The sequence below is a fragment of the Podarcis melisellensis genome (assembly GCF_964234715.1).
Source record: "Podarcis melisellensis genome assembly, chromosome: 11".
Classification (NCBI taxonomy): Eukaryota; Metazoa; Chordata; class Lepidosauria; order Squamata; family Lacertidae; genus Podarcis; species Podarcis melisellensis.
Genome location: NC_138543.1, coordinates 17,040,358 through 17,065,345, shown reverse-complemented (window position 1 = coordinate 17,065,345; position 24,988 = coordinate 17,040,358). Strand labels below are relative to the sequence as shown.

General features: G+C 42.4%; 1 protein-coding gene across 1 annotated transcript in view; it reads left to right on the top strand.

The window, feature by feature from the left end:
- Positions 1-8,221: 8,221 nt before the first annotated feature.
- Positions 8,222-24,988, top strand: part of SNX2 (sorting nexin 2) — a 28,690-nt gene continuing 11,923 nt past the window's right edge. Inside the window, exons 1-8 of the mRNA XM_081930657.1 lie at positions 8,222-8,389; positions 13,684-13,801; positions 16,936-17,099; positions 18,210-18,276; positions 18,427-18,470; positions 18,564-18,705; positions 20,085-20,163; positions 23,527-23,602. Coding sequence (XP_081786783.1) covers positions 8,282-8,389; positions 13,684-13,801; positions 16,936-17,099; positions 18,210-18,276; positions 18,427-18,470; positions 18,564-18,705; positions 20,085-20,163; positions 23,527-23,602 — 798 coding nt within the window. The 5' untranslated portion in view covers positions 8,222-8,281. The remainder of the gene's footprint in view (positions 8,390-13,683; positions 13,802-16,935; positions 17,100-18,209; positions 18,277-18,426; positions 18,471-18,563; positions 18,706-20,084; positions 20,164-23,526; positions 23,603-24,988) is intronic.

Genomic DNA, 24,988 nt, shown 5'->3' with positions numbered 1-24,988 from the left:
AGACTACAATTACCACTTCCTTCTTCATTCACCTGGAGATGTGTGCAGGGAGGAAAATGGGTGGATAATTTAATCACAGGGAGGGGTTTTCAAATGGTATCAAATAGCCACACCCATCTTTTGGGGTGGCAGGATCTAGAATAAATCTAATTTGAAATCAGCATGTTGTGGGTGAACATGAATAATTCTAGGTTGAGAAAAACTACATTTTTTTTTTTTTGCTCCGATGGGTTAGTGTGTACACAGTCCTAGACAGAGCTCAGAGGAAAACCTGCTCTGTTTTTAGCAGAAAATAGATTTACTTGGCTACTACTACTACTGGAAACTGGCCTGTGTACTGATTGAAAGACACTTGGGTGGAATCTACACACATATAAAAAAACGTTCTGAACATGCTTTTTTTAAGCATTAAAAAAAATGCATTGAATTTTCCATAAGGCTCACCATCGCCATCTAGTGTCACATTGTATATTGCACTTAAAAAGGTAAAGGTACCTCTGACCGTTAGGTCCAGTCACGGAGGACTCTGGGGTTGCACGCTCATCTCGCTCTATAGGCCGAGGGAGCCAGCATTTGTCTGCAGACAGCTTCCAGGTCATGTGGCCAGCATGACTAAGCGGCTTCTGGCGAACCAGAGCAGCGCATGGAAACGCCATTTATCTTCCAGCCAGAGCAGTACCTATTTATCTACTTGCACTTTGACATGCTTTCGAACTGCTAGGTTGGCAGGAGCAGGGACCGAGCAACGGGAGCTCACCCTGTGGCAGGGATTCGAACCGCCAACCTTCTGATCAGCAAGCCCTAGGCTCTCCGGTTTGGACCACAGCGCCACCCACATCCTTAGCACTTAAAACACACTAAAAATGTTTTATTTGCAGCTGTATAGCTGAGTCCATATATCACTCTAGAAGCCACCTCCCCTCCACACAACCTTTTTGGAAGAAAGTGGCTGTTAAAGTGTGAAACAAGGTGTACAATTCCTAAAAGCGCAAAGCAGACATTTTAGCAGAGAGGAAACATGGAGGGTTTTTGGGGAAGAAAATAATAAAGAAGGAAGCCTGACTGAATAATGGTATGAGAGGAGTGGAAAGGGAAAGGAGAGTATTGGAATAACAGGCTGGAACAAAGGAAGCAGAGGTATCTGAAATGGCTCTTTTTGTTATCATTATCTAAAGTCAAATAAACCTATTACATTCAAAGCATCTGACAGAACAGGGACCAAACTTACAACTGCAGGGAGTTTACAAAGTTGAAGAAAATATTTTATTCGCATTAACAAAAGCTGCTGTGAAAGCTTGACATGGATATTATTGCTATTAAAATACAGCAAATGTTGATAAAATTTGGATTTTAGAGCTCTTTTATAGAGTTGGTGCCAACAGTCTCAGGTTGCACAATAAATCTTCTTTCCTGTTTTTCACATTGGTTATTCTGATTCTCTTGTTATGTAAAGAAAAAAATTGGATCAATAAATACCATTTTTTTAAAAAAAAAATAACATTTTGGGCTGCACTTGCTTATTGATATTTTGATGTTATTCCAAGATAGAAATTGATCCTACTAGCAGAAGATTCCTGTAGCTGGAACATCTAGAGTAAGTACCAGCCCACAGGGCTAAAACAAAGCACAATTTGTACCTCCTCTCATGCATCCAGGACTTTATGAAAATGTATTTTATTTTTGTTTGGGGTTTTCCCTTGCTTGCTTTAAAGTCTTTTTGCACCATTTGGACATTGATCCATATCTTCCCCGCCTACAATGATATCTGAAGTGAGCCACTTCACCTGCTTCATGAAAGGACTAGCCTTGACTGGTGGAGGGACATTGTTTACATTATTTTAAAAAATCTAATTTTTACAGAGCAGCAGACAATTAGGAATGTGGTAACAAATTTTAGAGGTACTGGAAGGAGACCAGTTTTGAAGGTATGGTAATGGAAAGAGAATTCCTCCTGCATATTTCTCTTCTTCAATCCACGGGAGGAACCATATTTTTGTGAAGGGCTGATTCACAGGAAAACCAAATTGGGGACCACAGAAATTGGTGAGTAGTGCTGGAACCAGTGATAAATGGAACCAGTGCTTTTTTCCCTTTAAAATAATGTTTAGGGGTACTTTCATTTTGACTCAAGAAAATCACCATTTAATAGTTCAAATTGGGGGAAATAAATACAGTAAATGGACAAAAGTACAAAGAACATGCATTACTCATACAGTGGTACCTCGGGTTAAGAACTTAATTCATTCTGGAGAGCCGTTCTTAACCTGAAACTGTTCTTAACCTGAGGTACCACTTTAGCTAATGGGGCATCCCGCTGCCGCTGTGCCACCGCACGATTTCTGTTCTCATCCTGAAGCAAAGTTCTTAACCCGAAGTACAATTTCTGGGTTAGCGGAGTCTGTAACCTGAAGCGTCTGTAACCCGAGGTATCACTGTATTGAAATACTGCCCCTCAATGAGGCCAAACTTTCATCAGTAAAACACCACACATCCACATTCCACACTGCTTCACACATTAAACGCTCGCTTCCATCTGAGACTCAGGAAACACCGGGGAAAGGAAATGAGGCCATCATCGGTGGTAGCAACTGAATTGACGATTCACCATGCTATTCAATGGAACTGATTATTCACCGTGCTAGAGAAGAAATTAAAATTGTTCGTTTCTTCTCCTGTTAGATTCACAAAATGTTTAGGGGTATGTGTACCCCTGGGTACCCCCAGAAAAAACACTGGATGGAACCACCTCTTTTCTCACTCATCTACCTGTGCAACCCCTTCTTTTCCCACCTGCTTTCCTCCCTCCTCCCCTCACCTCTCAAAGCTGGTGCCTGGGTGGCATGGAAACATTTGCTCTTAGCCAAGTTTTTTAAGATGGGAGGATTATCTCCAATCGTTACCACTCTTTCCTCTTCAGGCACAAAGTCCTAATTCTGGTTGGGTGACTTCTTGCAAATAAACCTTCCCTGACAGGGCAGTGGAATGAAGATGCTGCCATCTTCTCCCCCTGAAACTTCCAAAACCGCCCCCTTTTTGTGAGCAAGTCCAGATTTCCTTTCATTGCATCACAATGCAGCAAAAAGCTTGGCTGTTTGATTTCCGGCTGATACACAGTTGTTAAAGGAGCAGATCCTGTTCCATTAAAAAACAGTCAAGGACACACACATATTCCAATTTTGAGGCAGTTTCAGCCTGAGCCAAGCTGCAGTGGTTTCAAGATATAAAAAAGACATCGCAATACTATGAGATACACTATCCCTCACTTTCTGAGGTTTTACCCCCTAAACATTTCCCACGAAAAGGATTGGCCTTAATGGCTAATAAATGACATTTTTATTAATTGGACTGAAGCACACATGGTGCTAGTGAAAAACCCTGCCTTCTGCCAATCAGTGGAGGCCAGTGTTTCCTAAACTTGGGTCTCCAGCTGTTTTTTAACTACAGTACCCATCATCATCATTATTTATTGAATTAGTAGTACAGTTATCCCAAGTATTACTATTACTATTATTGTTATTGTTGTTGTTATGGCTGTTTATATACTACCTTATAACTGCAGGTCTCAGGGTGGTTCACAGAATAAAATCAGAATATAAAACCATAAAATACGTAATCAAAATAAAAACAACAACCCAATAACCCCCCTCCCCCCAAAAAAAATCCACCACAGTTTAAAAGGGCATAGGATGTCAATCAAATGAACCAAAGGCCTGGATAAAAAGGAACGTTTTTGCCTGGTGCCTAAAAGTGTATAATGAAGGCGCCAGGCAAACTTTCCTAGGGAGAGCATTCCACAGATGAGGAGCCACTGCAGAGAAGGCCCCGTTCTCATGTTGCCACATTCAGACCTATTGAGGAGGAGGCACACGAAGGAGGGTCTCAGAAGATGATCTAAGGGTCTGGGTAGGTTCATATAACAAAAGGGGGGACGGACGCTATGTAAAAATCGCTTAGAACATTTATTTGCTCTCTCACGCCATCTGGTGCTGCATGTTTATAACAAATTCAAAACGTTGTTTTTTGACTAACGTAGCTGAGCCCAGAGTCTTATCTGCCTTCGCATCCTAGCAGGAAGCATAACCTCAGAATCGGTTTCCTTTCTGGTCCTGCCTCACTGCTCCCAGTTTTTCCTGGACTTCTAATCACAGTCAAGGGAAGAGGTCGTGGCTCAGGGTTTTGTGGGTAATGGTCTGAATACTGCAGACAGGAGAGTGGTGCCCTTGGATTAGAAGCCGATCAAATTGCAGATAAACAGGTCCAGGGATGTTTGTGCTGGGCACCTTTAAAGCTGCTTTGAGGGTGGGAAGAACTAAAAGGGGTTTGGGTTTTTTACTGTCTGGATTACCAACTGGACTGCCCTTCCTGTCTTCACAGTATATGGCTTTGCCATCCCTTCAGTTGAAAGAAACGAGCTATATAGAATCTGATGTGAAATGTTAAAATGCAAGAAACTGTGACGGCACAAATTTCGAGAACAACGCAGAACCTGTAAATCTTTACCTAGACAGTCCATTTTTACGATCTGCAGTAATTTAATCCAGCATTTTAACAAGCAAGAAAGTAGCGAAAACAAATGTGTGATTCATTGACGTACTGTCAAAAAAAAAAATCTTCTAACACCTCACCCCTCTCTCATAAAGCATGTGCTATAATTGATTAAGAAATTACTATAGCCCTTCGCACCTCCACTGGGACCAGCCTGAGGCCTGGTATACGTCCTCTGAAATGAGCAAGATCGGAAAGATGAGATTTTAGAAAGAAAAGAAACACTTCGCCAGACCTGAAAGTGTCACACGTGTCCTGCACTAAAGTTTGTTAATTAGCACCCTGCTGTCTATCAGAATCCTGTGCATTGTTTAGCCTTGGCCCTCAATAGCAGTTTCTGAAAATATATAACTCTCCTGTTTTATCAGAATGGTGTTGCAGGAAGCATGGGTGAAATCTTTAGTTCTTTCTTGTGGGTGATTTTGGGGAGACCTGGGAGTTTGCTTGGGTTTTGTTCGAAAGCCAGGGTGAACTCCTCGCAAGAGCTAGGAAGCTGAGAAACATGGACTGGGGTAGTGTATTGGAACAAGAAGTACAATATCATTAGCGCTGTATTGATGATTTTATTGTAACTTTGTGTTTTTAGTTTGCTGTACACTGCTCGGGTTGGGACGCGGGTGGTGCTGTGGGTAAAACCTCAGCGCCTAGGACTTGCCGATCGTCAGGTCGGCGGTTCGAATCCCGAGGCAGGGTGTGCTCCCGTCGTTCGGTCCCAGCGCCTGCCAACCTAGCAGTTCGAAAGCACTCTTAAGTGCAAGTAGATAAATAGGGACCGCTTTATAGCGGGAAGGTAAACGGCGTTTCCGTGTGCTGCGCTGGCTCGCCAGATGCAGCTTGTCATGCTGGCCACGTGACCCGGAAGTGTCTTCAGACAGCGCTGGCCCCCGGCCTCTTAAGTGAGATGGGCGCACAACCCCAGAGTCGGACACGACTGGCCCGTACCTTTACCTTTACACTGCTTGGAGATAATTTTTTAAAAAAATATTAACAAACGTCTCTCCACAGCTTCCTGCTGGCAACACTTCCCAGTGAATAATGACGATTACCTCCTGAAAATTTCAGAGAAATTCATCTCCCTCTATCCATAAAGCAGCAGAAAATCACACACAGCCTTTTTTTTTTTTTTTTTGCAAAGGAAAAATATTTCAGGGAAATGGAGTATTTGTCACAGAACCTCCCAACTCCTGTTATAACAGTTCACAATGGGTCTCATTGCCTTTCAGAGAGAAGTTGGAGGGAGGGAGTGACAACACATAACTATGTGTAAGACTTATCACATTGCCATCCTAAACAGACTTATCCCCACTCCTATTATTTATTATTTCATAATAAGCATACACCATTGTAATTTTAAAAAGAAATTAAGAACCTCAACGTGGTTTACAAAGAGATTGAAGCAATAAAAATAACAATAACAGCAACTATTTGAAACATTCAAAAAAAAATCAGCAATAAAGTAAAAACAGATCAACACATACATCAACGTTTTACTTATCTGGAAAGACTTGACAAAACAAAAATGTTTTTAGAAGACATTAAAAAAAGGCGGCTGCCTGATGTCAATAGGAAGGAAGCTCCGATGTGTAGGTACTGCCACTCTAAGCGATTGATTTCTTACAAATGGAAAGCAGGTATGATGTGGCCCCTGTAATAGTGCCAGTTCTGCAGATCAAAGTGGCTGAATGGACACATATGGAATGAAGCTGTTTCTCAGGCAAACTGGTCCCAAATTGTCAAGGGCTTTATATTACCATGCGTTGGACTAAATGACCCTTCGGGACCCTTTACAATTCTATATACTAGGGTAAAAGTAAAGGACCCCTGGTTGGTTAAGTCTAGTCAAAGGTGACTATGGAGTTGTGGTGCTCATCTCACTTTCAGGCCGAGGGAGCCGGCATTTGTCCGCAGACAGCTTTCCAGGTCATGTGGCCAGCATGACTAAACTGCTTCTGGCGCACAATGTGACGCAAGCCAGAGAGCACAGAAATGCCATTTACCTTCCTGCTGCAGAAGTACCTATTTATCTACTTGCACTGGTGTGCTTTCGAACTGCTAGGTTGGCAGAAGCTGGGACAGAGCAACAAGAGCGCACCTGTAGTCTATATAATACTGGTAACAGCTTCAATACGGCCCAGTAGCAAATTGAAAACCAGTGCATCTCCAAGCACAGGGGTTACACGCTGACAAGTCTCGTCCCTGCACTAAATACAGCTTCCCAAATGAGTGAAAGGGAAGCCTCCATAGAGTGTGTGGCAATAATCCAGTCTTTAAGCAATTCTAGGGGTTTACACTATTCTGAAATAAGAACGGCCAGGTGGAACAGAGGCAGGCTTCCTCAAACTTGGCCCTCCAGATGTTTTTGGCCTACAACTCCCATGTTCTCTCTAGCTGGCAGGACCAGTGGTCAGGGATGATGGGAATTGTAGTCTCAAAACATCTGGAGGGCCGATGGAAACAAGAGGAACTACCGACCTTGAATGAGTGGAGAATGAAACTTATGGACTATGCAGAACTGGATAAAATGACTGGAAAAATCAGATATCAGAAAAATCACAAATTCATCGAGGACTGGGGAAAGTTCACGGATTATCTGAAAACTATCTGTGACGGACAGACAACGCTAGTGGGTTTTAAGGAGGCTTTGTGATAGTATAAGGTATATTGTAAAAAAGAAATAGAGATGGAAGGATAATATTAAATTGGCAATATCATATAGAAAATGCGTGAAGATAAGAAAAATGGATGATTGAGGGAGGTGCTGGGGGAAGTTCAAAAACAGGAAATTTGTAAACATGGTTGTGCGGATTTATTTGTAAAGGAAAAGCTTAATAAAAATTTATTTAAAAAAAACAAAAACATCTGGAGGGCCGAGGTTGAGGAAGCCTGGAATAAGGTCCCTGCACAAGTGTTAATAAGATACACTTAATTGGTTAGAATTTCAGCAGCTTCTACGCAGCAGAAAGCAAAGGAAGGGGGCTCCCTCTCTGGGATGAGTAATCAACAGGATGCCATCCAGCCCTGTCACTTCTTCCCTTTCCTCACTGCTTGCAAAAAAGGATAGGAAGAGCAGGAGAAAGGGATGCCTCCATCAGCTCCCCCCTCTTCTCTTCTCTTCTCTCCTCTCCCTTCTCTTCTCCCTCCCCCCTCTCCTTTCCCTTCTCCTCACCCTCTTCTCTTCCCCTCCCTCCCCCTCTCCCCTCCCGTCCTCCCTTACCCTCTCCCTCCCTCCTCTCCTCTCCCTCCCCCCTCTCCCTCCCGTCCTCCCTTCCCCTCTCCCTCCCTCCTCTCCTCTCCCTCCCTCCCCCCTCTCCTTTCCCTTCTCCTCACCCTCTTCTCTTCCCCTCCCTCCCCCTCTCCCCTCCCGTCCTCCCTTACCCTCTCCCTCCCTCCTCTCCTCTCCCTCCCCCCTCTCCCTCCCGTCCTCCCTTCCCCTCTCCCTCCCTCCTCTCCCTCCCTCCCCCCTCTCCTCTCCCTCCTCCCTTCCCTTCCCCATCTCCGCCGCTCCTCCGCCTCTCTCCCCGCCCACCACCCCTGACTCCGCCCACGGGGGAGGGGAGACTGACGGAAGGACCGCCTGGTTTCTTTGCCGTCACGTGACACCCGGGCGGGGCGACTGAGGGAAGGGAGGCCAGGATAAAGGGGCGGGGAAGGCAGGCCGTCACGTGACCGTCGGCAGCTGCCGGAAATCTCGCGCCTCTGCTCGCACGGGGCGGCGGGGACAGGGGGGTGGGCAAAGATGGCGGCGGAAAGGGAGCCCCCTCCTCTCGGGGACGGCCGGCAGACCGAGTTCGAGGAGCTGGAGGACGGCGAGGACCTCTTCACCAGCACCGTCTCCACCCTGGAGGTAAGGCGCGCCCTTCGCAGGGAGCTGGCGGCCGGGGAGGCAATGCCGTTGCTGCCCAGCCCCTCTGCGCCTCCCTCGCCCTCCCGCCTCCGTCCCCTCAGCACAGGGGCAGCGGCCCCAAAGGCCACCTTGACCCGGGTCCCTGGCCAGCCAGGCGCTTCCGCCCACCTGCCTCCCCCAGCGCCAGGATGCTTCCTTCCACCTGCGCTTGGCGTTGCGCGGGCCGCTTCCCTTCCCCATCTGGCCCTGCGTTGCTGCCCCTCCAGAGTCACCCGCGCCTTCCTCTTTCCCTGCCCAGTGAAGTCTTGTCACGTCAGCTCTGAAGGCTGCGTTCCCCCTCCCTTGCATTTTCTGCTCTACAAGGCAAGCTTCTGGACCGGGTTTTCCCCAAAACTTGGGTTTCCAGCTGCTTTTTGGGCTGCGACTCACATAATTCCCCAGCTTTGCAGGACCCCCAGGGGTCAGGGATGATGGGAATGGTAGTCTCCAAAACAAACCCAAGTTGGAAAACCCTGTTAGACTGAAACCACTCTTCCCCCAATACTTTAAATATGGCTGTAACTCTTCCTCCCAGAAGCTTTCGTTTCACTGGGTTCAATAGTGTTGTTGGGGGGTATATATGGGCAGGGCTTTTTCCCCCCAGCCAGAACTCCAACTTCTGGCACCTCTCAGGTGGGCGCCGTTGCCATTCTAGGAGAATGAGGGAGGCGTTTGTGGTGAGTTCTAGCACCTCTTTTTCTAGAAAACTAGCACTGTGAATGGACCTTGCAAAGTCTAAATGCTTGAGGCTGTAATCCTGCACATACTTAACTGGGGTCCCACTGACTTTAATGGCGCTTACCTCTGAGTAGACATTTATAAGACTATACTGAAAGACCATGTTGGTACACAATAGCTAGTAGATGGTGAGTACCATATATGCTTATAAGCCTGTAGCCTTATTTTATTTAACTTGCATCCTGCCTCTTTTACTCTTGTCTCCTGTATAAATATGTGTAGCACACGACTTCTGTCTTCAAAGCACCTTTATTTTGATAACTAGCCTATGAAGGCTGTATCTAATATTCCTCAGGAGTTGAAACCTCTGCATAGGTACAGTTTAGCTTGTTAATGTTTGTAAAGCAACGTGCTTCCTTTGATTTGTCAGCAGTAAGGGATTTCTCGTTCCAGTCCTGGCCCTGTTTCCACTGTGCACTTGGTGAAAAACATACAGGGAACAATCTGTCACAAAATGAAGCCTTGCTGTTTTGTTGGACAATGCTTCCTGTCCCTGAACTTTAAACTAAGGCGGCCAGAGAAAGAAAGTTTGTTTCCAGCTTATTGCGCTGTGTCAGTGATATACAGTACTGTGAGGTGTTGTTTTTTTAATAGGCTGCTTTTGGAAAGCGGCCGAATGCTTTTAAGTGTAGTATGAAAGAAATAGTTTTCAAAACTAATTTATTATTTGTGAACCGTTTTCATCTGCGCCTCAGTTAGCGCTTCTCACAGCAGTTAAAAAGAGTACTCTGTAGCATAAAACCCAACCATAAACTACAGCAGTTACAGATAGGTAGCCGTGTTGGTCTGCCATAGTCAAAACAAAAAAAATTCCTTCCAGTAGCACCTTAAAGACCAACTAAGTCAGTTCTTGGTATGAGCTTTCGTGTGTGTATCTGAAGAAGTGTGCATGCACACGAAAGCTCATACCAAGAACTGACTTAGTTGGTCTTTAAGGTGCTACTGGAAGGAATTTTTTTTGTATAAACTACAGCAGTTCAGGCACTGGTAACTTCAGTATTGGATTACTCTGGTGAACTCTCAGTGGGACTTCTCTTGCTCTTGACCTGGAAATGGCAGATAGAGTTGCTACAGCCTGGCTGCTCACATGAGTAAGTGCCTTTCACACCTTCAGAGATCTGCACCGGTTTCCAATTTGTTACCAGGCCAAGTTCCATTAGTATGGGTATATAAAGTCCTTAATAGCTTGGGACCAGTTTACTTGCTGGATCACCTAACCCCACATGTGCCCACTTGACCACTTTTATCTGCAGAACTGGCACTGTTACAGGTGTCACATAATACTCATTCTACAGTTGTAAGAAATTGATATTTTCTGGTGGCACCTTGCCTGTACTGTTTTGCTTAAAACATTTTTCTTTAGGCAAGCCTATCCAGACATGCAGTTGTGTTTTCATCTTTTTCTGTTGGTTTGAATGATTTTAAAAACGGTTTTGAATTGTTCTTATTGCTGATTTTAATATTTCTTGTAAACTGCTTAGAGATTTTACTAAAACTAAGTGGCATATAAATTTTGTGAAATAAACACTGAAATATGAAAGGCAGCAAAACCAGAAACCATTTTGATAGCTAGAGCTAGTTGTCTAGAAGAGTAAATGTGCACATTTCCACATGCGTGGAAGTTCTGCCTTTGGAACCTACTCTCTTGTTCTAGATTAATCTTGGTAGCTACAGTAGCTTTTTATTGGAGCAACGCTACAAACTGAGAGTGAAACAACAGCAGGAATTGAGGCTAATGTTGATCTCTGCAATGGAATAAAATCAATGCACTCCTGGTGCTGATAAAAGGCTCTGACTTGGAGGGCATTAAGATGAAAGTACTATTAATATGTGGTCGATTTCATATCTGGCAGTCTTGATTTTGGAACTAACTTATGCCCTGATGCTTATTGCTGCGAGAGGTGAGGTTGGTTGTTGCTAAGCTATGTAGCTGAGAGGGGCCCAGGTCACCTATACGGTTACTGCCACCATCTCACATACTAGGCCTTGAAATTCTGCTGTGCCAAAGACTAAATAGCATTGTGTAGTGTAGACTTGGTCAGACAGATGCTTCCTTAGGATTACTGAAATAATGGAAATAAAAAATTTGAATGATAAATGTCAGCTTCTCTGTTGCTTTGTATAAAAAGTTGGCACTTTGTTATGTGAGACTAGATCCCTGACAATGTTTCTGTTCATCAGGAGTAGCTGTGCTCTGCATGTTTACATGTTTGTGTGCACAAAGGCATGATTGTGAAGTTGCATGGAGTTCTGTCTTTCTCGTCTACAGAGGCACCTTACGATTTCTTTCAAAGTAACTTACTGCTACTGACCAATTTCTTCATGAACAATTTACAGACACAACACTGCCTACTCCAGTGACTAAGCACTGTGCAAACATTTTCTACAAAGAAAAAAACCTCTCAGGAACAGTTCATTCATCATGCTGGTGGTGTGATTTTTCTCCCTGGGAGGCTGAATTGTGTGGGCACCAAGATTCACACTTAACTACTTCTATGAAGTGCCTTTTATATGACTTGGGTCAACAGTAGCTACTCCAGAGAAATGGAACAGTGATGTGTTGCTTCCGTTACTTGTTTACAGTTGTCTTAAGTCCTGTGGTAGCCTTTTAATGAAAATAGCTAATTGTGAATCTGGTATCCACATGGCTTGCCTTCCTGAATAAATTATACACTTCTACTTAACTCATCTTTTGTCTTGCACACTTAACTTACTAACTGCTCCACATGTGCGTTGCCTCTTCTGGGTGCTCTAGGGCCTGCTATTTAAGAGTTAGCAGTGAAACATTTTTGGTTCTTGTGCAGCTTACCTGGAGGTGAATGATGGGGACTCTCTTTAGCTTCGCAAGTGTGCAAAATGTCCTACACGTTAGCTAGAAGAACGTGCTGCTTCCTGCTCCATCCCATGCATTCTGTTTTGTTCATTCTGTGCTGGGCCTCTTGAAATCTGATGTACACTCTCGTGGTCCCTTCCGACTCTGTGATTCTATTGAGTACATGTGGCATCTCTCAACATGGCCAGAAATATTCCATCTCAGTGCTAGAACTTGGGACAACCCAATAAAACTGATGGACAGATTGGAATACTACTTCAGGCAGTGCATACTGATAGGGTTTGTTTCCACAATAGATTATTATGATCGCTGGTTTTAATAGCTTGAAAATGGGATTAGTCATTGACAGGCAAAGTCATTGCAGCTGGGTCTATTGGCTGGGTGTAGCCAAGGGGGGCAGCTCCCCCTTCTAACTAAATAACAGTCAATAAAAATCTGAGGTTCTGGTCCTCCTAACAAAAGTCTCCCCCCTCTAACAAAAATCCTGGCTACACAAATTGTCTATTGCCACCAACCTGTCCGACTAGCCTGTTCTTCCTTAGTCTCTAGCAACAGCCAACCACTCCAAATGGGAATGAATAAGGAGAAGCCCATCCACTTCTCTGTTTGTTAGCAGTTTAGAAAAATTGGACTATAAATGATAGATATATGGAACCTCTGCTTTCAGATGTAACATGACAAGTTTTTGGAGGGTGGGTCAGATGTAATATGTCAGGTGTTGTGCGCTGCTTTTGTAGGTACATTCATACCTTGGGTTACAGACGCTTCAGGTTGCGTTTTTTTGGGTTGCAGACTGCCGAAACCCGGAAGTACCAGAACGGGTTACTTCCGAGTTTCGGCGGTTGCACATGCGCCGAATCGCAACCCGCGCGTGCGCAGACATGCCACTGTGGGCTGCAGACGCTGCAGGTTGCGAATGTGCATCCCGCACGGATCACATTCACAACCCAAGCATCCACTGTATCAGGATTGCCACTGTTGGAAATAGGATGCTGAACTTAATGGACCCTAGGTCTTGATCCATTTGAGACAACTTAGAATGTTAGACTACAAAGTAGTAGTAGTAGTAGTAGTAGTAGTAGTGGCATCTGTAAATGAGACATTAGTCATACAGTACGGTCCTCACATTTGTAGTGTGAGGGTCACTTTGAACCTTGCTTTGGAATATTTTGAAGCTTTTTGTAATTCGCAGTAGATTAATAGATGGACAGTTTGCAGCCAGATATGTGCTGATAGGTTGTACTCTTTCGATGATGCTTTCTCCAAATAAGTCTTCATATAATTACAGCCTTGAAAGGCTTTATGTTGGGACGTGCTAGTTCTAAAGTTGGGGTATTTTGCCCCTTGGGTATTGGGCCCAAGGAGGAGCTTTCAGAAAACATAGTCATTTTACAAATATTAGTAAACTTAAGTTATATTCAAAACAGTAAGTAAATATTTATGTTCCAATCGTATTTAACATGTGTTATCGTGAAGAGGAAACAGTTGTTAAGATATCCCCTGAAAGGTCAATGTTTCCTTAGTACATTGTTATCCTGTAACTGCTAGGAAATAGAAATTGCTGACATGGTTGCTTCTACATGCTGTTTTTTTTTATGTTATGTGCTTGCAAATGATGGCATTTGCTGTGATTGTTTCATAAGTACTGATGCTGTTCTTCTCAACTGTTTGCTCCTTTCAACAGTCAAGCCCTTCATCTCCAGAACCAGCCAGTCTTCCTGCAGAAGACATCAGTACAAATTCTAATGGCCCAAAGCCTGCAGAAATCATACTAGATGATGACAGGGAAGACCTTTTTGCTGGTAATGTTCTCCCTCACATTTTTTTAATTTAAAAAGGATATTTCAGATAGCTTTTAATGAAAAACATAATTTCGGAAGTCATTACAATGTACAATTCCTAGAGAACTGGGAGTTGGAGCTTTGTCATAGGAAGAGAAAGTAATTGAATTACATTTTTAGAACTGCTTTGAATCAAAGAGTCAGGCTTGTGAACAGCTGCATACTTGCCTTCGAGCAAAAGAAGGGATTGAAACACTTGAAATCAATTTGATCTCAATATATAATCTAACATCATGAGCATCAGCTAACAAGCAGATAACATTCAGGAGAGAGTTGTATAGCCTTGAAAGGGTAATAGTAGACTTTGGTAGGCTTGGTTCATACACAACAACATATCATGGGTCTCTGCTACAAGGAGGAGGAGAAGAAGAAGAGTTTGGATTTGATATCCCGCCTTTCACTCCCTTTAAGGAGTCTCAAAGTGGCTAACAATCTCCTTTCCCTTCCTCCCCCACAACAAACACTCTGTGAGGTGAGTGGGGCTGAGAGACTTCAAAGAAGTGTGACTGGCCCAAGGTCACCCAGCACCTGCATGTGGAAGAGCGGAGACGCGAACCCGGTTCCCTAGATTACGTGACTACCGCTCTTAACCACTTCACCACACTGGCTCTCAAGATTGAGCCTACTTGAGCTTCAGGCTTGTTTGCTTTAAGGAGTCCTTTATGTGTACAAAATGGATGTTGAAAGCATTTGCTTACCTCTTTGAACTATCCACTGTTTCGTCCAAACCTTGGGAACCACAGTTGGATCTTGGTTTGTTCTCTGAGTTCAGACACTTTCAGAAGTGAAAATTGAAGCTTCTGATATCGTATCATGACTGAAGAAGTGGTGAGAGGATGTGCATGAGCATAGTTCTCCTCATGAAAACTGTTCTTCAAAATGGCAAACCATGGTTTATTATGTCCAGCTCATAGTTTTACTCTACAAATATTTCAGTCTGAAATGTCGTGTGCTGGCCTACCTGAAACTGTAGGTTAATTAAACTGAGTCAGTCAGTTAAATGAGCTTTACTTGTACATAGTCAATGATACAAATTATGTTTTATGGGTTGATCACATGCTTTAGACACTCCTTTCACCCCACTTAAAGCTTGAATACATGGAGAGAGCGAGCAGACCTGCTTCTTCAACAGCTATGTTGCTAGTTTTCATTTTTCTCTGTGCTAAACTAATAGAGGGAGAAAATGCACCCAAATGCCCAAGAGCATTGCACTATGAGTGCTCCAGCAACAGCTTTAGCCAAGAACACATGCTCTGCTATGTGCCTGCCTCTCTAGATTTACTTATGCCTTAAAGTCTGGAGCCCTTAAAGCAAAGATGCAGCCCATCATAATAGACGTGCTTGGCCAATAACAAATACATCTTGAGTAATTTCCTCTTCAGTTGCTTGCTGGGGGAGTTTGTCATTCATCTTGGTCAAGGCAAAACACAAGAATTCACACTCCTTAATGCATGTGTGTGTACACAGACACACACAAAAATCACATGTTTAACTAAACTTTGTTTCTAGAACAAACTTAAGTAAAACTTTAAAAGCTCAGGTACTCAAATGTATGAAAAAGTTATGTTTGTTTTAATAACTTTTGTTTTAAGGATTTGAAATAGTTTCTTGCTATGCCTGCTTACTTGATCGTTATGCTATTCTGCATAACTCCCTGTCATTTTTGTGTTAGAAAGCTTTTGGGTAAGTGGTTATTTGACTAAATTGCCAGTAATCCAGCTTGGTAGAACTAGTGTTTCAGATACTCTATAACACGAGAAAACTGTTGTTATTCCTAAATGAATTAAAATTCAGAATTACTTTTTAATTGGAAAGAAGTTTGTGGCCTTTTCCCACAATCCCCATGAAACATAATGTTCAGTCACTTAGCTTAACAGCCAGAAGAGGCTGCATGGTACGTAAAAGTAATTGGTACATTTGCCCGCTACAGTGGTACCTCAGGTTACATACACTTCAGGTTACACACTCCGCTAACCCAGAAATAGTGCTTCAGGTTAAGAACTTTGCTTCAGGATGAGAACAGAAATCATGCTCCAGCGGCAGCAGGAGGCCCCATTGGCTAAGTGGTGCTTCAGGTTAAGAACAAATTAAGTACTTAACCCGAGGTACCACTGTAGTTTGATTGTGCATCACATTAAGAAGTGAACTAAGCCTTGCTTTGATGGCTATTATCTCCTTGATGTTAGTGGTATCCAGAGGACAGGTTGTAACTGGCCAGAATTAGCACTAGTGGAAAACTTGTAACTTTCTGTTAACTAATGGAAACTTTTAATGGAGTACCTGGTCAAGCATCTGCCTGAATATGTGTTGGCTAAAAGGAGGGAGGGAGCAGAGCTGTGCAGCCACTACAGTCAGGCTAGGATTGGTGTTATATTCTCAAACCATCTTGCCCCGGTGAGCAACCCAACCGCTTCACCAGCTGACGTTTCCAAACCATCTTCAGAGACAGCCCCACACAAAATGCATCGCAGTAATCTGACCTAAAGATTACCAGAGCATAGACAACAGAAGTTAGGTCACCCCTGTCCAGATAGGAATGCAGCCGGGCCGCCAGCCGAAGCTGATGGAAGGCACTCTGTGCCAATGAGACCACCTGAGCCCAAGCAACAGCAGTTAATCCAGAAGCACCCGCTCGGTCTTATCCAGGTTGAGCTTCAGTTTGTTGGCTGTCATCCAGTCCGTTACTTAGGCAACACAACGGTCCAGCACATCTGCTGCCCCACCTGCAGATGTAAAGGAGAAGTGGAGCTGCGTGTCATCAACTTACTCCAAAACTACTTAGAATTCCTCTTCAACATCTAAAGCAGAGCTGGCAAGTGTGGGGGCATTCCTGTGCCCCACTTCTATCCCAGACACATTCAGGCAAATTCCTAAAGGGACTTTGACACCACTACAACCCTGACCTCCTCTGAAAAATATATATTTTGCCTAATATTGCATTGAGATCAGGTGTTACACAGCATAGCATAAATGAGATGGTGCAATCAGTAAATAAAGGGGATTGTGAATCTCTCTTGCTGACCGCAATAGTCTCAAAACTCTAGGGTGTGTGCTCCTGATATGCATGAATATTTCTTATTCTTTTTTTTATCTAGAAGCCACAGAGGAAGTTTCTCTGGACAGCCCGGAAAGAGAACCGATACTTTCATCCGATTCTACTCCAGCTGTTACACCTGTTACCCCAACCACACTAATAACACCCAGAATGGAGTCAAAAATAGTGGTGGCTCCTGTCGACTTTGACAGATCCAGGGAAGAGGTATTGAATAACCTGGTGAAACACTTCTATTAAGCTGATTAACATTCTGTGTCCTTTAAAACATGGGGTGGGGGAAGGGGGTTATTGTTTTGCTTTTGTTCCTGCTTTATATTGTATTTTCAGTTTTTATTATGTATTTTTATTTTGCAAACCACCCTGAGATCTTTGGGTGAAGGGCAGTACACCCCTTTATATATCCTATGTGTTTATTATATAAAATATAATTTGTAACTGGCTTAACTGATATTGGTAACTACTGTTATAAGTAGAAATAGTTCTTGCCAATTAAGGCAGCTCCAGCAGCTGTCAAAATGATTCTTGAATTTAACAAGCCTTGTGCTCATGCGCTCTGTTCTTACATCATTCCTTCTCTCTGCCTTCACATTGTGTGCACTGCAGTTACCTTAATTGAAACTCGGTTTCTTCTGAAGACTATCTGCTAACTATGGTCTGCCAGTGAGACAAAGGATGGTGGCTTATTAAATCATGTGCATCCAAACCCAGGCCTCAAGGGAAAATGAACAGCCACATCAGGGTCACAGGACAAGTCTGGGACGGAGAAGCATTTATAAGTTGGAAAGGATTGCATTGCTGTGTAGTTCAGTCAGAATAATTCAGTCCAAATTGTTTGCAATCTTAGGAATATTTGTTTGCTTGAACAATGAAAGCAGACACCCCTTAAACTCTCACAATGGTGTTTTGGTATAGAAGGGGTTGCTGCAATGTTTATATCAAAATCAAAGTCACCTCATCTCCGCCCACTGAAGTGTTTTTGAACTGAGTGACCTAATTACAACACTTGCTTAGGTTCATATGAGCAATAACTGTGTTGAGCAATTATAACTATTCAGATGAATCTTCCAAATCTGCTGATTTCTTCTTTTCCCCCTTTTTTTTGTTTTGTTGTTGGAATATGTGGCAATACATTTAATTTTGTTCTATAGTATTGACTGTTCTAATTTTCTTACGGATACTAACTAGCTATGGCTACAGTAACTAGCTAGCATTGGGTTATTGGCTCAACCATAAATTCGAAAATTAGCATTTAGGCTTCCAGAGTTTGTGACTAGACAGTAGTTTAAACAATATCGTGTTTTTCTTTCTTTCTAGATTGAAGAAGAAGCTAATGGCGACTTGTTTGATATTGAAATCAATGTGTCAGATCCAGAGAAAGTTGGTGAGTGAAAACAGTACATTGCAGAAAAACCGAATCAACTTTTTCTGGGTCCTCTTTTTATATAGCCCATCTTAGAATAAATGTTCATCGCATAAAGAGTGAAATACTGAAAGAGATACTGAAGGGCTGATTTTTGTGTTTGTTTTACAGGCGATGGTATGAATGCATATATGGCATACAGAGTAACAACGAAGGTAACCTGTTGTAAAGGCAACAGTACAGAATTTTGGCTGTCATGGAATACATAAATGCTGAATGTTTTAAAATTACCTCTTCTGTGTTTTTAGACCTCTCTGTCCATGTTTCACAAAAACGAATTCGCTGTTAAAAGAAGATTCAGTGACTTTCTTGGCTTACATGCCAAATTAACATCCAAATATCTGCATGTTGGGTATATTGTGCCTCCAGCTCCAGAAAAAAGTATTGTAGGTAAGTACAGGGATGGTTATTTTGCGGGCGGCACAGGGAATGTGTTGCTTATACTTGAAAGAGTTGGGGGGGGGGTATATACCGATCTTGTGTCTGATAGTTGAATTAGATTTTGAGTTTGCAGAAAACCTACCCATTTTTTTGTGTACAGGAAGTGTTCTACAAACAGCCCCTGCCATTTAAACTTGATGAATAAAATAAATCAAGGGCATTGTTCCATCTAATAGTGAACTTAGTGCTTCTGAGTCAACAGCAGTGGTTTGCAAACAGAATCGTAGAATTGAAAAGGACCACAAGGGTCATCGACTCCAAACCCCTGCAATGCAGGAATCTTTTGCCCAACGTCAGGCTTGAACCTGTGACCCTGAGATTGAGTTTCATGCACTACTGAGCTCTGAACAAGGCCACTAAGAAGCAAAAGATAGGTACTAGGAGTACTCGGGGGAATCTCAAGATTGTGTTTGTATCCGGCATAAATTGGTGTGCATCCTGTTGGCTACATTTCTAAATTTCTTTAAGACGTCCTTCCAGTCCCTAAGAGGTCTTCTTAAGCACCTCTTGTCATCAACGTAATCTTTTCTTTATGCAGGAATCTAATTCTGGTTTGTTTGTTTGTTTGTTTGTTTAGTATATTGTGTTCTCTTTTTTTGTATGTTTCTGTTGTAAACCACCCTGTGATCTTTGGGTGAAGGGGGTGGTATACAAATTTAATAAATAATAAAGTATTAATAAATTTGAAAGCATTAACCCTTCCCAACACAGCCCAATGACTGAGCGTGTTCATTCTTCACCAAGAGTTACTGGTGTCAGTTGGAAAAGAACGATGGAGGGAGAGTAGATTGGCTTGTTTGAGCCTCTTAACAGCTTAAGGTATCCAAGAGGAGAGGAAAGGCTGGAACTCTTAACAGGAGCGCTCCTGCTAAAGTGTTAGATCTATCACAGCATTTTGTGTCAGGACCACCTCCTTGCCTACAATAGAAAAGCACCTTTTAGAAAAGCACCCCTCCATTTTTTTTAATGCAATCAAGATTAATCTGGAAGGTGATTTGAAGAACTACTGCCCGAGTGAAGTCTATATGCCACGTTCTTTAGGAAATGTAAAACCGCATATATTTGCTAATGCAGGGTGGCATCCAAGACTTGCTGTCTGTCAGCGGAATGGACTTGGGAAAACTGTGAAGGTTTTAACAGATAAATGGTAAACCATGGACTGGGTTTTACTGATGTGATGGCTAACTCACAGCAACTTTTAAAATGTTTTTGTATTGTTTTTTTGAAACTTTTAATGGCTTCATTTACCTTTTGTGACTGAGAAATAAGTTATGAAGTTCAGTTAATGAGCTACATCAAAGTGTAAAATCTTTTGTCTTTCTTCAAAGGCATGACTAAGGTAAAAGTAGGCAAGGAAGATTCGTCATCTACAGAATTCGTAGAAAAAAGAAGAGCGGCACTAGAAAGGTAATTTATACTTTCAGCTAATAAACAAATACATGCTAAAGTGGGATCCTTGTCCTGTGTTGCCTTAAGCATAGGTGTTTCAAGTCTCCATAGACCCAATTGTATAAAATACATTACAGTAGGTGTAACAGAAGCTACAAAAGTTTATTTTTCATACAACAGTTTATGAAACTGTACTGTTTATGTAACAAATAGGGGCAAAATTAAGTGGGAATCTATGGGTGGGTATATGTAAATTTTAAGAGACACTTGCTAAAATTAAAGCTTCCAAATGCTGCTGTGAACATTTAGAAATGTAATATTCTTCAGGTGATAGACACTGTAGCCAGAGAAATTTAGATTTAGATTTTATTGGATAGAATTCAAGTACGCTAACTACTTTTCACAGGAGTGCTCCAAATGTAGGCCATGGGTACATGCAATAACTTTTTTAAAAGCTTGGTACACCATTCCCTCATGCTAGAAGACCATTTTTTCAGTGCAGGGAATGAAAAATTGCAATGTGTAAACATTTTCTTGTGTATCAATTGTTTAATGGCGGCTTCTTGCCTTCCAAGGCTTATCTAGCATTCTGGGACTGTCCTTTTTATGTATGGGGAGTTCACCAATGTAACTGTTTTACTCCTAAGGAAGACGTGTCCATTCAGCTTTTCAATCGTTTCAAGTCTAATCCTCCATAGCAGGGATTCTCAATTAAAAGTTTTTGTTTAATGTTGCTGTGATGATGCATCTTATGGAATTTGTTTTTGGAGCCCATAAGATCATAAAGTTTGGCGTTTTCCTGCGAAGGAAGAAGCGGGTTGGCACTCTTCTGTATCTGAAGAATTCTCACATACCTGGTCCTGTTGTAGACGAAAGCTATTAATGTTCTGAGGCACTGTACCTCCATCCCTGTACTTCCCCCCCCCCCAAAAAAAAACCCACCAAGGTGCAATTTTCCAACTATTTGGAAAACCAGGATATCTCTGTAGGGCTCCTTTTTGGACACTTGCCGTAACTATTTGAAACCTAGCACTCATTTTGCAGTTAATATACCTGTAACACAATGGCTGGAGTCTTCCTGCATATGTATTCCGCTATGCGAGGAGCTGCAATGTTTATCCATTGATCAAAACTTGCCCTTTTTGCTTTCCATAAATGGGTTTTTAATATCACTGTTCTCAGCATTCTCACAAGCAAACTGCACTTCTAAGCATAACCATGCCATGTCATGTATTATTATTTATATATTTATTTATATCCAACCCTTTCCCCTTAGAGGACTCAAGGCGGCTTACATATAAAAATAAGAACCATGTTTTGATGACAGAAATTGATTTTTTTTAATGTTATATTTTATGGTCCCCTGATTTAGTTGCCATTGAGGAATCAACTCATAGTTGGGATGGTAATCTGAATAATTTTCAGCACCTTCCACTCCTACAGTTCTGTAATCATAGAAATCTAATTGACTGGACTGTTCTTCTGCAGGAAGCATCTTTTATGTCCTAAACAGTCATTTAGAAGGATGGTGAAATAGAACTTGTCCATGAGGCAGGATTGAACAAATGTTGCATTTCCCTATTTCAATGATATAAAATTCCCCTGTGCCCTGTTCAGAATCTTGATCATCTTAGTAGGAAAAGTATGCAGAGCTGCTGTGGAAGCTATTAAAGCCAAACAGGCTACTAGATATCAAAGCACCAATGGCAAAGACTCTTGTGTATAAATAATACGCAGCTGTGCCTGCCCTATCATAAAAAGGATGTAATAGCCTGGTTTGCACAACACAGTAAGCCAATGTGTGGGCTTCTGGAGAGGACCCCACAGCTCATTTGATCTCCCCTAGTCATTTTTTCCCATGCTAAGCCAAGGTTTGGTGTGGCGTGGTGGCTGTGCCCAGGCTTGACATTTAAGCTCTCTCCTTGCTAGCCACGAGCAGCAGCCAAATATTGGTTAATGCATTCTTGGAAATGAAAATACAATTTAGTGGATGGGACAAGCATAGATTCACTAAGGGAGATGGGGAGCCAAACTCCTGCGTCTTGCTTCTTGTTGAGGACCTTGAGGAGGAGGTGGGCTTAAGTGTAGCAGGAGACAGTATAGGCTTCCTGGACAGAACAGACTAGACTGACTGTCCTTGGCTTTCATGCAAGCAGAGAAGGTGGCTTTGGTTTGTGCTAGTGAGAAGAGTTTTAATTCAATTTGCAAGAATGTGTGACCCTTCATTCCCCCAAACCAGGCTTCCTCAACCTCGGCCCGCCAGATGTTTTGAGACTACAATTCCCATCATCCCTGACCACTGGTCCTGCTAGCTAGGGCTCATGGGAGTTGTAGGCCAAAAACATCTGGAGGGCCAAGGTTGAGGAAGCCTGCCCCAAACCAATCTAAATTGCCCCTGAGCTCTTGAGAGTCCTGAGCAGTACAATGTACAAATCAGGTTAGTGCTGGTGAACGGAACACCCTCTCATAGAACTCACTGAAAGTCTACAGCCCATTTTGGTGTTTGCCTTTGAAATTAGCTGCCTTGTGTTGGTTAAATGAAATGGGGTCGGAACTAATGCCCTCACTTTTGGGGTATCCTCTGATTTCAGAGACTGGGGTTCTATATTTTTCACCAAAAAATATAGACGCTCTTTCCTAAGAAAGCCTTTTTTCTGACTACCCACTCTTATTTATAAAAGCATTTTACATTGCTGCTTCGTATTCCTACAAATGAACCAGAAGAATGGCAAATAGATGCACCGAGAATAATCTACTCTAACAGTTAGGGTGTGCTTTATGAAGAATGGCATGGCGAGGGTCTTCTGAAGCTTCTGAAACTGACTTCTGTGGATGCCTAGCTGAATCACTTTTAACACTGAAAAGGCAGAATTCTTCTTGTTGCAGCTCCTTTCATGTCATTTCCAGGAACACTGGATGACTTAAGAGTTGATATCCAAAGAAAGCTATTTTGCATGCTCCTGTTGTGCAAACCTGGCTTACAGTGTTAGTTTTCAAGTCATATAGATACACAATATTATGAACATGACATTGCTTAAATCATCCTTCTCTTTCCTGTTCAGTGCTCTGACCTTTTGTTGGGGGGCAGATGGGTGGGAAGCAGGCAGGCTATTTGCATCTATTAATTGCTTGCTGGCAAACTTGATATTTTAGGCAAATGCTCATCCTTAGTTGGTAGTCTCCGCAGAGAGGCAAAGGATTGAAGGGGCATTGAAACTGAACTATCCTCTAAAGTTTAGAGGTAACCATCTTAATGCACACTTAAAGCACATTGTCTGCCTGCTGAAGAATGGCACTTCTGCCGGCATGCTTTCTGTGCATGGCAAACATTTCTCAGTATTGTCAGGAACATTAAATGTTATCTAATTTTTAAAACCATAGGTATCTACAACGAACAGTAAAACACCCAACCTTGTTACAGGATCCTGATTTAAGGCAGTTCTTGGAAAGTTCTGAGGTATTTAAATTATCCTATTTTTCTTTCAACCTACAATGATGCTTTGCACAAAAGAAACATTCTCATCATATATGGAAATCTGGTCCTCCAGTTCATAAATTTCAGTTGCGCCCTCAAAATAGGAATTGAATGACTTCAAGCTACAAAAAAATTAAGTCGCCAGACATTTGATCTAGTGCAAGGCAAGCGAGAGCATCAATTCGCTCTGGCTTATGAGATTTAACTTGATTGATCTCTCTGTGAAATAAGGGAATTATCTCAAAACTCACTAGCTTGGGACATGGAAGCTAAATAGACTTGATCCTTCTACCACAACCATATAAAAGTTTTGCAGTCTGCTATGTAGTAATTAGTTCATGGATAGAAGACTTCAGTCACCAGTGCTGTCAATCTGGCACCTTTCATGTGCAAGTGGAAATCTCTCTTAAAATCCACCCAACTCTATGAGAATGTTATACTGTACCAAATACTTCAATAACCTTTTTTTGCATACCAGTTTGTTTATATTGGTAAAAAGTTAGAATTTTGCAACTACTTTTAAAAACTACAGTTTGAGCGTATCCTAGGTGAGAAACCATGCATTAGGGCTAACAAGTTTAAATTTGACGTATTTAAAAAGCTGCAGCTTTCCTACAGGTAGGACCATATTAATTCCTGTGTCCCTGGTGCATCAATTACTTGTAGCTTTCCAAAACCTACCCACCGACCACCGCATCTGCAACAGATAATTGACAGAAGAGCATAGCTAAAGCCTTAAATCTCAATGTGTGGCAAAGGTTTTTGTAAGGTTGCCAGTAGTAGGCATAAGTCCTTTAATTGGTACTCACTTGATAATGCAGCTATAGGCAGCGGGTCTTTGTAGTCCTGTAGCGACCTTTGCGGGGGTGGGATTTGAAAGAAGTGCTTCGCCATATTTCTGGGCTACAACGGCTAGTGAAAAGAATGCTATGGCCCAATAGTTGTGTGTGTTTTCAGGAAAGTATAGATAGCAGTTTATTATCTTTGAGGAACTTTTATATTTGTATAGCAAGATAGACGCAGTGTTTTCTATGAAGCATTTTGACACAGATTGTTGCTGCACCTGTAACTTGGAAACAGCAGCAGGGCAGCCTTAAAAGCCGCTGCTGCGGTTGGTATACAGGTGACCAGTTAAGGCACTTGGCGGCATTGTAACAACTTTTGACAAATGGTCTCTGTGTTCCATCTAAATGTAAAGGTGCAGGAGAAAAGCAAATTGAAAGTCTATTTTTTTAAGTTTTCCTCTGAGAATGTAAAAGTAGTAAATTTAAGAAATTAGGTTCCACTATATTGAAATGTACGAGGGGGAAGAAAACACTACATCCTTTTCAGTCCCTTTGGTGCCCAGTTAAACCTCCAGCCTTTTAA